Source organism: Salvelinus alpinus, chromosome 9, assembly GCF_045679555.1.
Source record: "Salvelinus alpinus chromosome 9, SLU_Salpinus.1, whole genome shotgun sequence".
Lineage (NCBI taxonomy): Eukaryota > Metazoa > Chordata > Actinopteri > Salmoniformes > Salmonidae > Salvelinus > Salvelinus alpinus.
In genome coordinates this window covers 38,695,707-38,713,255 of record NC_092094.1, presented here as the reverse complement: position 1 = coordinate 38,713,255, position 17,549 = coordinate 38,695,707, and the positions used below count along the sequence as shown (strand labels likewise).

The 17,549-nt window shown below is 44.0% G+C and overlaps 1 protein-coding gene and 1 long non-coding RNA gene across 2 annotated transcripts in view; both read left to right on the top strand.

Moving 5' to 3' along the window:
- The window catches only part of LOC139530103 (uncharacterized), a 428,447-nt gene extending 411,161 nt beyond the window's left edge, over nt 1-17,286 (top strand). The window contains exon 2 of the long non-coding RNA XR_011665951.1: nt 16,725-17,286. This is a non-coding gene — a long non-coding RNA (uncharacterized lncRNA). The remainder of the gene's footprint in view (nt 1-16,724) is intronic.
- The window catches only part of LOC139530101 (plasmanylethanolamine desaturase 1-like), a 43,492-nt gene extending 26,206 nt beyond the window's left edge, over nt 1-17,286 (top strand). Inside the window, exons 3-7 of the mRNA XM_071326202.1 lie at nt 1,185-1,304; nt 1,441-1,532; nt 9,789-9,933; nt 12,746-12,958; nt 15,486-17,286. Coding sequence (XP_071182303.1) covers nt 1,185-1,304; nt 1,441-1,532; nt 9,789-9,933; nt 12,746-12,958; nt 15,486-15,607 — 692 coding nt within the window. The 3' untranslated portion in view covers nt 15,608-17,286. The remainder of the gene's footprint in view (nt 1-1,184; nt 1,305-1,440; nt 1,533-9,788; nt 9,934-12,745; nt 12,959-15,485) is intronic.
- Nucleotides 17,287-17,549: the final 263 nt, after the last annotated feature.

The window sequence follows — 17,549 nt, the reverse complement described above, 5'->3', positions numbered from 1 at the left end:
GAAAGAAAGAAGCGCTGGATATGGAGAAGAGAGTGACGGACAGCGACACAAAGGTTAAAAGGTAAAGAAAGAAAATAAGGAAATCTGAATTGAGAGGTATAATGTGAGAAGGAAGCAGAGGGAGAGGGGATCAGGCTAGTCTCCGTGGATGTGGTGATGAGGTCCAGTACAGGAGTGGGCGGCTAGCTCCAGCTTAAGCAACTCCGCACCGTAGCCTGCTGAATTATTCACCCCCCCCCCCCCCCCCCCCGCTGGGGCAGAGTGGCGACACGGTGGTCCGCCCGCCCGTGCCCGGCCCACCCTGACCTGTGAGTTTAGAGCTGTGTCAGTGCTGCTCCGCATACGAGGGTTCACAGCTCCAGCCTCGGCATACACTTGTCTTCATCGAACCGTTTACCTCTTAACACTGTGGTTGATGGGACACACACAGACTGTGGTGGACAGACAAAGATGTGGCGGCGCCACCAGCGGATGACCCCATGACCCTACAGAGCTCCGAGGGATGTTCTCCTGGTAGCAGGGCTGACCTCTCTCTGCTCATTAACACCATAGATCACAGGACAGGTCCCCTGAATGGAAGAAAGTTACTCTACCCTCTCTTCAGAATGTAGTCATCAGCACAATTGTTCAGTGAAAGTGAAAATGTACTGTACTTTTGAGTTCCTGTAGCTTTATTACTGTATCTGTTATGCAGTATCTTTGTATTCACATTGACTACACAAAACATTAAGAATATCTGCTCATACCATGACAGGCTGGCCAGGTGAATAGATGAAGGGGAGGAGACGGGTTAAAGAAAGATTTTTAAGACTCATGACAATTGAGACATGGATTGTGTATGTGTGCCATTCAGGGGGTGAATGGGAAAGAGAAAATACTTCAGTGCAGGGTTTGGTAGTAGGTGCCAGGTGCACCGGTTTGATTCAAGAACTGCAATGCTGCTGTTTTGTTCACGTTCAACAGTTTCCTGTGTGTTATCAAAAATAATCCACCACCCAAAGGACATCCAACCAACGTGACACAGCTGTGGGAAGCATTGGCGTCAACATGGGCCAGCCAGTATCCCTGTGGGATGTTTTCGACTCATGTAATGTTGTGTGATTTGTTGTCTTTCTCAGGTAATGTGTAATGTTGTGCGATTTGCTGTCTTCCTCAGGTAATGTGTGATTTCCTGTCTTCCTCAGGTAAGCGACTACAGGAGTGGATCAGTGTAGTTCTGTGCCTCTCTCTCTTCATCATCAACCTCTCCTTCCTTCTCCTCAACTTCTCCGCTGTGCACATCTACAAAATCATATTCGGTATCTGTGAGTTTCTCAAAAAAAAAATTGGGTTTCTGTTTGAAATGACCTTGAAATAGTCTGAAATTACATTACGTCTCCAAAACATTTGTTGTCTGATATTATGGCTAAATACTTTTTCCTCCTTTGTTCCCCACTACAGTAATGGGGATAGTGATGGCAGACTTTGCATCTGGTATGGTGCACTGGGGAGCAGACACCTGGGGCTCTGTGGACATCCCTGTCCTTGGGAAGGTAAGGGACAGGGTTCTGAGTTCATGGTCATTCCCAGACCTTAGACTCATCATTTGACTCTTGAGAAGGATTACAAATGACTATAGTACCTTCAGAAAGTATTCACACCCCTTGACTTTTTCCACATTTTGTTGTGTTACAGCCTGAATTCAGAATGGATTAAATGAAGATTGTGTCACTGGCCTACACACAGTACCCCATAATGTCAAAGTGGATTTTTTTCCATTTTTTTTCAAATGAATAAAAAATGAAAAGCTGAAATACCTTGAGTCAATAAGTATTCAAGCCCTTTGTTATGACAAACCTAAATAAGTTCAGGAGTAAAAATGTGCTTAACAAGTAACATAATAAGTTGCATGGATTCATGCTGTGTGCAATAATAGTGTTCAACATGATTTTTTAATGTCTACCTCATCTCTGTACCCCACACATACAATTATCTGTAAGGTCGAGCAGTGAATTTTAAACAGATTCAACCACAAAGACCAGAGAGGTTTTCCAATGCCTCACAAAGAAGGGCACCTATTGGTAGATGGGGGAAAAAAAGAAGAAGCAAACATTGAATTTCCATTTGAGCACCCAGCCACTGCAAAAATAAAATAATACTGCCCAAAAAGTGGCAACGCAATTAACTTTTTTGCTGTTTTTGTTTTGGACAAATCCAGTGAAACACAGAGTACCACTCTCCATATTTCCAAGCATAGTGGTGGCTGCATCATGGTATGGGTATAATTGTAATTGATAAGGACTGGGGAGTTTTTCAGGATAAAAAAATGTTTGGAATGGAGCTAAGCACAGGCAAAATCCTAGAGGAAAACCTGGTTCAGTCTGCTTTCCACCAGACACTGGGAGAGGAATTCCCCTTTCAGCAGGGCAATAACCTAAAACAAGGCCAAATCTACACTGAGGAAGATAGTGGATGTTCCTGAGTGGCCGAATTACAGTTTTGAACCAATTTGACAGAGCTTGAAAAAATTTTTTTAAGTCTTAGACTTACCAAGAAATACTCCCCGCTGTAATCGCTGCCTAAGGTGATTCTAACATGTATCGACTCAGGGGTGTGGATACTTATGTAAATTAGATATTTCTGTATTTCATTTTCAATACGTTTACAAACATTTCTAAAATCCTGTTTTTACTTTGTCATTATGAGGTATTGTGTAAATGGGTGAGAATAGTTTTTTTGCATTCAGGCTGTAACACAGCAACATGTGGAATAAGTCAAGGGGTATGAATACTTTCTGAAGGCACTGTACATATCAGTCATATGAGGGATTGTTAGGCAAAACATAATATAATCCCATTTCTCAATGAGCTATATCAGTGGCCACACCCACACTGTCTGTATACATTACCTGTGCTTCTGCAAACCACCGCCCAGCACCCCCACCGTCCTGCTCCTGTGCTGAGAAGGCCACATCCAGCCAGTCTCCCCCTTCCTGTCCCCCCTACACCCCAGTTGTGTGAAGGGCACAGCCATCCAGGGTTATTACCATACAGTAGCTCTGGGTTTTGTTGGTCTTTTGTGGTTCATCCTCCCTTGGCTGCTCCAAGCAAAATGTCATTCTATCCCTCAGGATATACCACTACAGTACATTTCTGCCTGCCCCCCAAGCCAGCCACCACAGCCACCCCACCCACTCCTCTGGGGCTGGGGTTCCAGCACCCTGGGCTCCGTATTAATGCGTGAGCACAACTTGGTCATGCTCCCCTCTCCCAATTAAAGAAAAGGTCGCTCTTATCCTGTCCAATTAAAAGAGCACCTGGCCCTTAAGTTGTCCAGTGTAGTGGGTGTCGTCTTTGAGGTGATGAATCGCTGGGTCTGTGTGTATATCTGCTGATGACGGGGCTTATTGTTCTATTGTCAGGGGTCAGGGGGGACAGGGGGAGAAAAGGAATTGGCATTTTAATCTCCAGCTCTGCTTATGATCAGTATGTGTAATGGCATCACTGATCTTCACAGTGATTTATGTTATTCTGCGTACATTATATTATGTATCGTATTTTGACTGTAACCTGACTGTTTATATGACCAAAGCACAGCTGTGTGGTGAAGTCAGGTGTACAGACAGTACCAGGGTCATTCTACCTCAAAAAGCACAATAGAGGTTTGACACCCACCGTCTTCGATTGTTCTGAAATTGTTTCTGTGGTTAGAAACAGATAAGATAAGCATTTCTGCAACATTATTTTACATTTACATTTACATTTAAGTCATTTAGCAGACGCTCTTATCCAGAGCGACTTACAAATTGGTGCATTCACCTTATGATATCCAGTGGAACAACCACTTTACAATAGTGCATCTAACTCTTTTAAGGGGGGGGGGGGGGTTAGAAGGATTACTTTATCCTATCCTAGGTATTCCTTAAAGAGGTGGGGTTTCAGGTGTCTCCGGAAGGTGGTGATTGACTCCGCTGACCTGGCGTCGTGAGGGAGTTTGTTCCACCATTGGGGTGCCAGAGCAGCGAACAGTTTTGACTGGGCTGAGCGGGAACTGTACTTCCTCAGAGGTAGGGAGGCGAGCAGGCCAGAGGTGGATGAACGCAGTGCCCTTGTTTGGGTGTAGGGCCTGATCAGAGCCTGAAGGTACGGAGGTGCCGTTCCCCTCACAGCTCCGTAGGCAAGCACCATGGTCTTGTAGCGGATGCGAGCTTCAACTGGAAGCCATTTTATATATATATAATTTGATCTCTGAGAAATTAAGCTAATTGATTGCACCCAAATTGTCCATTTCAATTATAGGATTCATATAATATTCAATCAATATAGTACCCAACATCCGATTTGCACAAAGAACTCTTCTTAACAATAATTCAAATGTGAGCAATCGAAATAAATGGTCAAACCCCACGCCAATGACCAGTGTACAGTATCAGTTCTCTATGTTTGACAAGCTGTGACTCGGTGTATTGTTTATTCTTACCGGCTAGATTTTTTCCCCTGTTCAGAGAAATTAGCCATTGATGTCGCTTGCATTTTTCCCATAAATGAAGTGAAAGTACCAGGTTTTGCCCACTAGAAGCCGCTGTTCCTGCTACTGCCCTTTTTATCTATTATATGAGATCTATAAATTGAAATGGACAATTTGGGTGCAATCAATTAGCTTAATTTTGTTGAAATAGTCTATCAACAAAAGAATGTTGCAGGAATGCTTATCTTATCTGTTTCTAATTACTGCTATGGGCTTTGGTGGTCCTTGGTGGTCCCTGGTTTTATGTGGGAGGGTCGTCAGCGAAATGGGACATACCTGGGGGAGGGTGTGTCCCGGGGATAAATACACCTTTCCCCCATACATCGAGGAGACTCTCCAAGCAGAGACACTGTTATTTTTGGTTGTGGCATTTTGGGGCTACTTTGTGTTCATTTGTTTTGGCACCTCTCAACACCCCTCATTATCACCATCTATGCACGCATCCACTCACCCAGGTGTGTACCATTTCGCTGACGAACCTCCCGGCTCCGCCCACCGACATCCGATTTAAGGAAAACAAGAGCAAAGAGAAAGAATTCGGCAAACAGAGTGGGAGGGTCGTCCTATTACAGAAAAGATTTCAGAACAATCTGAGATGGTGGGTGTTATGGCTTTCTGAAATGACAGGACTCACCACATATTAGACTACACATCACTAGGAATATCAGACATAATGTAAAGGAATATACATTCTGAACACCTCGACACCTAGTGTTAAACGTGTACAATTAAGCAAAAACAAATAGGTAAATAGCCCAATTGTGGGACATGGACCTTTCTTAAAGATGTGTAGGGGCCTACATGTTGGCTACTGTATGTTACTGTACTGCAACAAAGGCCTTGTTCTCCTCTGTAGTATATTCCTCATTCCTGTGCCCTGGTGAGGCAGAGGGGGGCCGTCCTAGCAGAGCAGACTGCCTGCCCCCTGTAGTTCCAGCTAAGGGGCCCGGGCCTGCTGCCTGCACTCCTTTCATCAGCAGCCTGTCTGGTTGGAGTTCCAGAACGGCTCAGTCCCTGTTCAGCCTGCCGCCCCGTCGTGCAGCGCTTACTGCTCTGACTCTGTAACATGGCCACTGCTCGCTGTCGATCCTTTCGCTGTCTGGGATAATTAGGATTCTCCACCTGGGAACGATCGGACTTCAAAAAGAGCGGGGGAATTTACAGACATCTAGAAAGGAGTGCTTTAAGACCCTTAACCAGCAAATTAAAGGAAACACTTAGTGGATGGATACGCCGTTTTGTCCCGAGGTTCAAACAGAAAAACTTCACTTGAGGGAGAATCATTAATGACAGTGATTAGAGGAGAAAAAACTATAATTGAACGTCTTAAACCAGTTCAGTCCATAGTCGAGGGTGAGGGGAGGGACATTTCCTTTCCATGGCCGGGTAACCAGGACGATGGTAGATGTGAGTCCTGATTAGTGAAAGGCAGGCGAGGCAGGCCGTTAAACGATGTGGGATTAGTGCTGGTGTGACTCGGGGCGGCTGCAGTGTGCCGAGGAGTCCACACACCCGCTCTGTGTGCCGTCTGGGGTTTACCGCTCCTTTAATCTCACAGACAGACTGGGAGAAGAGAACGAGAAGAACGGAAAGGAAGATAATTGTCAAAATATTGACAGATAGTGTCCCTTGCTCCAGCAGTGTCTCAATGTGTCCTCAGATATACATGTGATTGAGTTCTGCCCACAAACACAGGATAATTACTTTTTACCGTCAGTGACACGCTATGGTAATTTGGTGCCAAAAGATTCCTCTTTTTATGTGGGAAATAAATGACCTTCATTGTGTATTTTCTCTTTGTGCTCATGCGATTCTCTTCCTCTGTCCCTTTCATTTGTGACACCCACGCTGTTACAAGCAGGTATCTGTCTCAGCTTAACGCGGTGCTGGTTGTGAGTGACAGGCACCGCTGTTACAAGGTTTATTATGATGCTGGATCAGAGCCATAGGGCTGTGCAGTTTTATAGCAAGTTATCTCTCTGGTCCTTTTAGCGTGATGGAGATGTTTCCCCTCCAGCTTTCATGTACACTCCTCTACAGGGCAGTGGATCATGAGTTTAACTGTGAGACCAACTCCAACCTCTAACCCAGTGGTTCCCAAAACTATGTGGTGTCGCCTGATATGAAATGTATTCAAATCTGAAAGATACAATTCAACCAGAGATCACCCTTAGATAATGGGAAAAGGTCGTACTTGACCGTTGCACTTGAATCATTCCCACGGTGAATGGCTAAGCCCGCTACGCTATGAAACCACACACTATTGCAGAGACTTTGATATTACCACCTGCAATTGATATGGTGAAAACAATGAGTGGGGAGGAGAGGGCACAGCAACTCACATCACTGCCTTCGTCAGATAACACTGTTGAGCGAAGAATGTGTGCTATTGCTAGAAATGAAATGAAAACTGACTGAACGACTCAAACTCCTCAGCTTCTGCTCTCCAAATGGATGTTAGCTGTGAGGGCCAAGATGCCCATGCATTGACTTTTGTCCGCTATACATGTCGGCGGATTCTATTCACAAGATCTTGTTATGTCTCATGATTCCCGAGCAGGAAACAGCACAGGGGATGTTCAGTGTGCTGTGTGGCTATATTGACGAAAAACAGATTCAATGGGGATCGAAGGGTGGGCTTTTTGCCCAGGTGGGGCTCCATCTATGGCGGGACGGTGGGCAGGCCTCTGCACTCTAGTTATGTGTCTCCCTCTGCCATATGGACACATTGTATGATACACCGAAACAACTTAAACTACATCAAACCACATCCATTGAGCACACGCCTGTTCACAAATCTATGTGGAGATATGGGATCAGAGCATGACAATGTTCTATTTGGTTATCAAGGGGGAGTGTTGGAAAGATTTTATTATTATTTATTTTTACCCCTTTTTCTCCCCAATTTCTTGATATCCAATTGGTAGTTATAGTCTTGTCCCATCGCTGAAACTCCCGTACGGGAGAGGCGAAAGTCGCTAGCCATGCGTCGTCCGAAACACAACCCTGCCAAGCCGCACTGCTTTTTGACACACTGCTCGCTTAACCCGGAAGCCAGCGGCACCAATGTGTCGGAGAATACACCGTACAACTGGTGACTGCAGTTAGCGTGCATGCGCCCGGCCTGCCACAAGGAGTCTCTAGAGCGCGAGGGGACAAGGAAATCCCGGCCGGCCAAACCCTCCCCTCATGGGACTCCCGGTTGCGGCCAGCTGCAACACAGCACGGGATTGAACCTGGGTCTGTAGTGATGCCTCTAGCACTGCGATGCAGTTCCTTAGACCGCTGCCCCACTCGGGAGGCAGGAAATAATTCTTATTGGAGACAGAGTCTTTCAAAGCGAACCATGTCCCCTTCCCTCGGCTGTGCTTGTTTCTAACAGAACACAGCATCAGTAAGTGTCCCACATGAGTGATGACTGCTCACCTCCAGCACTTGGAAGAGCACTTTGGGACCTACTTCCCAATCCATTTGACTGTGATCCTGGCTCAGTTGACATACCGGTAAGTGAAATCAAACAGCTGATTGAGCTGTCGTGACCGAATGCTGCAGACAACGCATTCATGGATCATTAATGCCGCGTTCAAAACAACTGGGAACTCGGAAATCTCAGAATTCTGACTTCAGTGCATTCAAGACAACTGGGAATTCGGAAAAAACGAGCTCTGACTGGGAAAAATAGGTTATACAACTCAGAATTCCAACTTGGGAACTTGGGCCTCTTTCTAGAGCTCAGACTTTCCAACCTGAAGTTCACTGACGTCATGATTTGACCTCTTATTTTTCAGAGTTCCCAATTGTCTTGAAAGCACCATAGAACTCATGGTACCCTTTGCCAGCTCATATATGTGTGAAGCTGGATTCAGTCCTCTCGTCTGCATTGAAACCTAATATTGATCCAGGTTGGATGTGACAGCAGAGAAGAGGTGCGCACTGTCGACCACGCCCCCTGACTTTGAGAAGCTCCGACATGACATGCATCAAGCATTAGTGGTGGTGAGATAATTATGCCAGACTAATTTGCAATTGACTGTCATAGCCCCACATTAAAATTACATGATGTTGAGTTGAGAATACAATCAGAAATATTCTTAGAATGTTTTTCAATAGACTGCCATAGCCCCAAATAAATAAGTCAACACTGACTGTTAATTACATATTCTTTTCACATGGTTGGGGTCGTGAGAATTTTCAGATATGAAAATGGTGACATGGGCCAAAAAAGTTTTGGAATCCTTGCTCGAACACAGGTTATCATGTCTCGCTCCAGGGTTTAGGATTTATGTAGAAAATCCCATTCCCAACCATAACACACCCCCTGACAACTTACATAATATAGCTTCCAATCCTTTTACATCCTTCAGCATCTCTTCCCTATGTTTTAATGGACACAGCACTGTGTTTTAATGGACACAGCACTATGTTTTAATGGACACAGCTCTGTGTTTTAATGGACACAGCATTGTGTTTTAATGGACACAGCATTGTGTTTTAATGGACACAGCACTGTGTTTTAATGGACACAGCACTGTGTTTTAACGGACACAGCACTGTGTTTTAACGGACACAGCACTGTGTTTTAACGGGCACAGCACTGTGTTTTAACGGACACAGCACTGTGTTTTAACGGGCACAGCACTGTGTTTTAACGGGCACAGCACTGTGTTTTAACGGGCACAGCACTGTGTTTTAACGGACACAGCACTGTGTTTTAACGGACACAGCACTGTGTTTTAACGGGCACAGCACTGTGTTTTAACGGGCACAGCACTGTGTTTTAACGGACACAGCACTGTGTTTTAACGGACACAGCACTGTGTTTTAACGGGCACAGCACTGTGTTTTAACGGACACAGCACTGTGTTTTAACGGACACAGCACTGTGTTTTAACGGGCACAGCACTGTGTTTTAACGGACACAGCACTGTGTTTTAACGGGCACAGCACTGTGTTTTAATGGACACAGCACTGTGAAAGCTACCCATACCAATCTTGCACAAGTTCAAATATTTGCCATGGTCCTTCGACCCGGATTTGAACCAGTAACGACACCTGATGACCATTTTATTGTTTTGGGAAATCTTTGTTATTTTGTTGCCCTTCAGATAATGAGGAGGTACAGGCTAGGTAGACCTCTGTCTGTGACTGCAATTGATAGCCCATCTTACCTTGTGTCTGACATGATTGGATTACACTGAATATTCAGATGTAGAGTGAATTATCATAATGATATTCCTCTAACTACCTCCCCTCCTCCTCTATCTTGTTCTCTTTTTCTCCAGGCATTCATCCGCCCATTCCGGGAACACCACATTGACCCCACAGCCATCACTCGACATGACTTCATAGAGACCAATGGGGACAACTGCATGCTCACAATACTGCCCCTGGCACATATGGCCTACAAGTTCCTGACGTACCAGCCAGGTGAGAGAGAGAGAGGGGATGGACACACACACACCCATGCATTACAACCTGAACAAGGTCTCATCCATAAAGGATGTGTGTGTGACACAACGCGGAGTGGAGCTGTAGACAGATAGACAGACGCGGGTCACTCTCAGACCATGACAGGGTGATGTGTTTTACGAGAGACATGATGTCAGGGCTTCAGGGTGGCTCGGAGCGAGCCGGAGGTCACTGACCCTGTCATGAGCCGTGTCACAGTAAGACTCACCACTGAGTGTCAAGGTGAGTGGAGAGGGGGACAAGGAGGAACATTAACTTTTACTTGGTACTCATCCCGGATCCGGGAGCACCCCCCACAGTAAAAAAGCTGACTAGCATAGCCTAGCATAGCGTCACAAGTAAATACAAGCATCTAAATATCATTAAATCACAAGTCCAAGACACCAGATGAAAGATACAGATCTTGTGAATCCAGCCATCATTTCTGATTTTTAAAATGTTTTACAGGGAAGACACAATATGTAAATCTATTAGCTAACTACGTTAGCAAAAGACACCACTTTTTTTACTCCACCAGTTTTTTACTCCATCAGTAGCTATCACTAATTTGACTAAATAAAGATATATATAGCCACTAACCAAGAAACAACTTCATAAGATGACAGTCTGATAACATTTATGGTATAGGATATGTTTTTTTTGAAAAATGTGCATTTTTCAGGTATAAATCACAGTTGTACATTGCAGCTGCAATCTGAAATAGCGTTGGAAGCAGCCGGAATAATTACAGAGACCGACGTCAATTACCAAAATACTCATCCTAAAACATTTCTGAAAAATACACAGCCTACAGCAATTGAAAGACAAAGATCTTGTGAATCCAGACAATATTTCAGATTTTCTAAGTGTTTTACAGGGAAGACACAATATGTAAATCTATTAGCTAACCACGATAGCAAAAGACACAACTTTTTTTCTCCACCATTTTTTTCCTGCATCAGTAGCTATCACTAATTCGACTAAATAAAGATATATATAGCCACTAACCAAGAAACAACTTCATAAGATGACAGTCTGATAACATATTTATGGTATAGGATATGTTTTTTTAGAAAAATGTGCATATTTCAGGTATAAATCACAGTTCTACATTGCAGCTGCAATCTGAAATAGCGTTGGAAGCAGACGGAATAATTACAGAGACCGACGTCAATTACCATAATACTCATCCTAAAACATTTCTGAAAAATACACAGCCTACAGCAATCGAAAGACACAGATCTTGTGAATCCAGACAATATTTCAGATTTTCTAAGTGTTTTACAGTGAAAACACAATATATCGTTATATTAGCATACCACATGAGCTAACATCACCCCAGCATTGAATCAATGCAAAAGGGGCGATAACGTTATCGCCACCAAAATATATAAATTCTTTCACTAACCTTCTCAGAATTCTTCAGATGACAGTCCTGTAACATCATATTACACAATGCATATAGAGTTTGTTCGAAAATGTGCATATTTAGCATCACAAATCGTGGTTATGCAATGTAATCTGTCAAAACATGGCATGCATTCTGGCCGGCGCCATCTTGGAAAGGCACCTAAGTTTACGATTATTTATCGATTAGATTGACTAAAAAAATACAGGTTGGACAGCTAATGAAAGATGCATTGGTTATTAATGCAACCGCTGATTTAGATTTTTAAAATTTACGTTACTAGACATACATTGTGAGTTACAGCCAGACTAGTGCCGCAAAAAATGGCTGACAACTGCGTTTACATTTTTCCACATAAATACGGAATAAAATCATAAATAACTCTTACTTTTGGACGAGCTTCCATCAGTATCTTGGGCAATGTGTCCTTTGTCCAAAAGAATCGTTGCTTTGTTGTAAAACGACCTCCTCAACGTCGGAACTAGCAGCTAACGATAGCTACACGGCACACACATGCCCACATCCTCAAACGCAATACTAAGGAAATTCAGAAAAATAGCAATATACTCGCATAAACTGATATAAATCGGTTTCAAATAACTTCGTTATGATGTTTCTAACACCTATATCGAATTAAATCACAGACGGATATATCTTTGATCAATAACGAGAGCTTTTGAGCATGCGATTCTGATGTCCTCCCTTGCGTCCTGGCGAGCGTCGAAAAGAAGGGACATCTCACTCCATTCCCTTTTATAAACTCTGAGAAACACCTAGAGACACCATTCCACTTCTCATTGGTTACTGACATCCAGGGGAGGGCGGGTGCAGTTCATGTCAAGCCATAGGGCACACACAGAGTTTTAAACTGATCCGAGATCAGAGACTATTTTTCAGAGCTTCGCATGTCCTGTCATGAGTTTCGCTGTAGAAAGAGTTCTGGTTCACCCACAGACATAATTCAAACGGTTTTAGAAACTAGAGATTGTTTTCTATCCAATAGTAATAATAATATGCATATTGTACGAGCAAGAATTGAGTACGAGGCAGTTTAATTTGGAAATGTAAAAAAATAAATAATGCTAACAGCTCCCCCTATTGACAAAAGGTTAAAGACCACCATGAGATTGGAGCCAAACAAACCAGACTCCACCACAACTTTATAGACTTTCTTGTCATCTCACCAACACTGGTTCTCCAAAATATGCTGATAATATGATACTGTTTCATACTTGCAAGTGAATATCTTAAATAGTATAAATTGGGTTGTTACTCATCTACATGTGAAGATGCTTCATGTACTGAAACCACCTTGTCATTTTCAATGAATCTCACAATTCTCTCCCTCAACAACAAATCCCTCTCTCTCTCTCTCTCTCTCAGATGCCCTAGCAGAGACCTACCCCTGGCAGTGCTTTGTGTTTGCACTGGCAGTCTTCGTGACGTTGACCAATCAGATCCATAAGTGGTCTCACTCCTACTTTGGTCTTCCCCGCTGGGTGACGCTGCTGCAGGACTGTCACCTGGTGTTACCACGGAAACACCACCGCATCCACCACGTGTCCCCTCACGAGACCTACTACTGCATCACCACAGGTACTATACAATACTGTACTGACATACCGCTTACTACTTTATCACTTCAGGTACTACACTGAGGATACAAAACATGAAGAACACCTGCTCTTTCTATGACATAGACTGACCAGGTGAATCCAGGTGAAAGCTATGATCCCTTATTGATGTCACTTCAATCAGTGTAGATAAAGGGGAGGAGACGGGTTAAAGAAGGATGTTTAAGCCTTGAGACAATTGTGACATGGATTGTGTGTGTGTGCCATTCAGAGGGTGAATGGGCAAGACAAAATATTGATGTGCATTTGAACGGGGTATGGTAGTAGGTGCCAGGCGCACTGGTTAGTGTCAAGAACTGCAACTCTGCTGGGTTTTTCACGCTCAACAGTTCCCTGTATCAAGAATGTTCCACCACCCAAAGGACATCCAGCCAACTTGACACAAATGTGGGAAGCATTGGAGTCAACATGGGCAAGCATCCCTGTGGAATGCTTTCGACACGCCCGACTAATTGAGCCTGTTCTGAGGGCAAAAGGGGGGGGTGCAACTCAACATTAGGAAGGTGTTCCTAATGTTTGGTATACTCAGTGGATACACTACTCTGTATATTACCTAAGAGGTACTGTACAATACTGACCTAATATACTTATTAATACTGCATAGCCACAGGTAATACACAGTACTGTGCTTTACAGTACTGACATACTACTTACTACTGCATCACCGTGGCTACTGTAACACATTACTGACATACCGCCTACTGTAACCACAGCATCACCATGGCTACTAACAGTAAGCCACTGCATATTTGCAGAGGAATTGTCACTGATCAAACATTAGTGACCTCTACAGCAGTGCAGTGTGGAACAGTATAGGTAAATTGCAGGGATCCACCTACCAAGAACACTGCAATATCATGCACCATTCCATGCTCACAGAAGCTATCCCCCTTAGACCTACCACTAGAAGAAAACATAGAAGTTCATATGACAACGTACTAAACACGGGTGAGCTAACGGCTAAACCGATAAATCAAGAAGAATTTTCAAATGGTTTCTTCCATTGAAAGGTGGTGGTAGATATAAATAACATGGAAAAGCAATCTGTTTGGTTATGATGTGTGTGTTTGTAAGCATCGGCCCGAGTAAGAGATCCACATTGAGTATTCAGTGTGTGTCTGAGAGAGTGCACTGGAGAGAGGATGCTTGTGCGTCACCCTGCCCCCCTATGGAAAACAGATGTGTGTGTGTGTGCAGAGGGGTGTTTGTGTGTGAGCGCACGCGTGTGCGTTCGTGAGCACGCGTGTGCGTGTGTGTGTGAACAATCTTCCTGACACTCCCTCCTCCCCTCGTCTTCATAGTCCCTAACCTCAGTGTGGGGGGGGGGGGGGGGGGGGCTGTGATGAGTAGAGTGGAGGGGGGGAGCGGCCACAGGGGAGCACCACAGCTCTGTCCCCACTCCTTCACCTTACCTGCCTGGGTCCCCGCCTTTGTGTGCCAGTGGCTGACAATCTCCATGTATATTTAATGCTAACCTGCTGTCAGTGCTAACAAATAGGCCTGCATGGGGAGAGAGAGGAGAAATCAAACAAATAAACGGAGCTGCTTTGCTCTCCTCTTGGAGAGAGAGGTTCACCAGAGGGACAGAGGGACCGCAGACACACTGCATGCACAACACACTCTACTCTGTATGCATGCACAGCACTCACTGTATGCCCCCACTGTATGCCCTCACTGTATGCCCTCACTGTATGTGTATGTACTGTGTGTACAGTATGGATCTCTATAGGCTGTTTGATGTGTGTGCACACAGTCCTTATATATACTGTATCCCTGAATGTGTATTTCTCTATCAATACTGTATATCTGTGTGTGTGTATGTGTGGCAATTCCTACATTGCTTCCAGTATCTTTGTGGATCCAAATAAAGTGTTCAGGTGTGTGTGTGTGTGTGTGTGTGTGTGTGTGTGTGTGTGTGTGTGTGTGTGTGTGTGTGTGTGTGTGTGTGTGTGTGTGTGTGTGTGTGTGTGTGTGTGTGTGTGTGAGCGTGTGTGAGCGTGCGTGTGTGTGCGTGTGTGTGTGTGTGTGTGTGTGTGAGAGCGTGGGTTTGCGTGTGTGTACAACCACGTGCGTTCGCTCTCTTCCTTCCCGTGTATGTGTAATACTAAAAACGTATTTGATGTCTAACCCTCCTGGGAGTGGGTGTCTGATTCTATAGCATGGCTCAGGGTGGATGGTGGATGTGAGGTATTTGAGTTCAGCAGGCCCTGTGTGATGTATGGTGTGTGGAGATGCGGTACATATTTATAACTGTAAGTGTGTGCATTACTCTGGTGCCAAAGCCAGATCTCCTTCCTCTCCGCAGGGAGCAAAGATCCTCTGAGAGCTTCTGTATCTGCTGCTGCCTGGAACACAGTGTGGTGTGGGGGATGTGTGCATGTTTCATTTGATATCTTCCTTTTGTTAACTTGCCTGATGTATTTCTTCCCAATACCCTCGCTCTCTTTTCATCCCCCCCCCCCCCCCGATTCCGTCCCTCTCTTTCTCAGGGTGGTTGAACTACCCTCTGGACAAGGTGGGCTTCTGGCGGAGGATGGAGAGGTTGATAGAGAGAGTGACAGGTCACACGCCTCGTAGTGATGACATGGAATGGACCAAGAAAATGGAGTGAAGGGCTCTGGGACTCTCTCTGGACCAGTAGGACAGTGGGGTGGGGGTTTTGGGTTGGCGGATTAAGACTGGGAAGAGTTTTTCCTGCTTTTCACCCACTTCCTGTGTCTCTCTTCCTTACCCCTTACACTATAACACGCCTACAGTATATACTTCCTTGTCATGGCACAGCACCTCAGCAATGACACTAGTAATGCGGCCTTCTAGATACTTCCAAGATCCATCCGTTCTTTACTTTTGTTAGGTATTTGCTTTTTCAGTGTTGCAAGAGAAGCAGTCCACAGTCAGACTCTGTTTGCAATAGTAGGTCCAGTGGCAGATCTGGGGTTGACTTTGGAGATGTTTTGTCCTTTTTGTGACCCCATTTCTGTTAACTGCTCATCCTTCCATCCAATGGGCTTGTATCTCCTTACATATCTTAACCAATTAGCTGTTATTTTATTGTGTCAGTGTAAGAGGTTTCTGGAGGATGGGCTCTCCAGGGGACAAACCATGTTGTCTTCTCAGGCATTGTCTTACATGACACAGAGAAAGAGGCTGTCATCTGGATCCAAGTTCAGCTTAATGTAAGAAGGCAATCATATTGCTCCTTACCTAAGTTGGGGAAAAACAACCAAATGTCTTACCTACAGTATGTATTGTCCTTTTAAATGTATCGATTTTATTTGTTTGATTCAATGGAATTTGTTTTGAAATTATGTTTAGATCAATCATGGTGCAATGAAACGTTGACTCAAACAAATGTCCCTCACCTCTAGTAACTACGTGACGATGTTCACAGATTCTTCCCTACTCATTTGGTCAGGTAAGAGTAGAGAACCACAGAGGATCAAACAGCAGGCTATTTATTTTGAAGACTGTAATGAAATTCTTTCTACCTTCAAAAGGTAAATATCTGCACTTTACTGACTTACCCATAACTATGTTTATAAGACAGTCCTGTCAGCATGCACGCACGCACACACAGACACACACGCACGCGCAGGTTGACTTTTGTCATGAGTCTTTGTCCTGGAGGCAGAACTGAGCAATTTCCCCTTTGATAGGCCAGCTGCAAAGTCAAAATTGTCTATATTGAAGAAGAAAAAAAATCTAATTATTTTTGGTCTTAATGTAAGGTTAGTGTTAGGCATAAGGGTTAGCAGTGTGGTTAAGGTTAGTGTTAGGCATAAGGGTTAGCAGTGTGGTTAAGGTTAGTGTTAGGCATAAGGGTTAGCAGTGTGGTTAAGGTTAGTGTTAGGCATAAAGGTTAGCAGTGTGGTTAAGGTTAGGGTTAGCAGTGTGGTTAAGGTTAGGGTTAGGTTTAAAATCTGATTTTATGACTTTGTGACTGTGCCAGCTAGTGACCACTGCAGAGCTGCCTCCAGAACAAGATTCATGACGAAAAACGCTAACTTGCCACACACACACACAGTTCCTGTCCATCATTGCATTGAATCGCTTGAACAGCTCGAAAGCAGCCATAATACACCCAGTTGAAATAAGTATGGTGTTTTCATCTTTGGGTTCATACCAGCAGCTTTTGGTTTTCTGTCTGGCTTTATAATGTTACATTTTTTATATTAACAGATCAGCCTTGAATTTAATTATTACTTCCCATCATGCAACTATTGCTCACAGCTAGTCTGCCTTAATGTTTTTTTATCTGCTGTATGATTTAATAAAGCTCTATTAATTGAACTGAAGTTTGTTTGCCCTTAATTTGTTGAAATAATCATTGCTAGATTTTACATGTCTATATACAACAAAGAACCTCAAAATACCAGGAGATGATAGTTAAAGAATGTGAGAAAAATGTACAAGTGTGGTTGTTAACATCGCTTTCGAATAGAAAAGAAAGCCTATTTCCTGTAGTTTGTGATTATGCCAATAGATGACCATCCAGATGGGCCAATGGGAGCTGCTCAGGCTGGAAATGGTCTATGATGTGAGGAGACCGACAG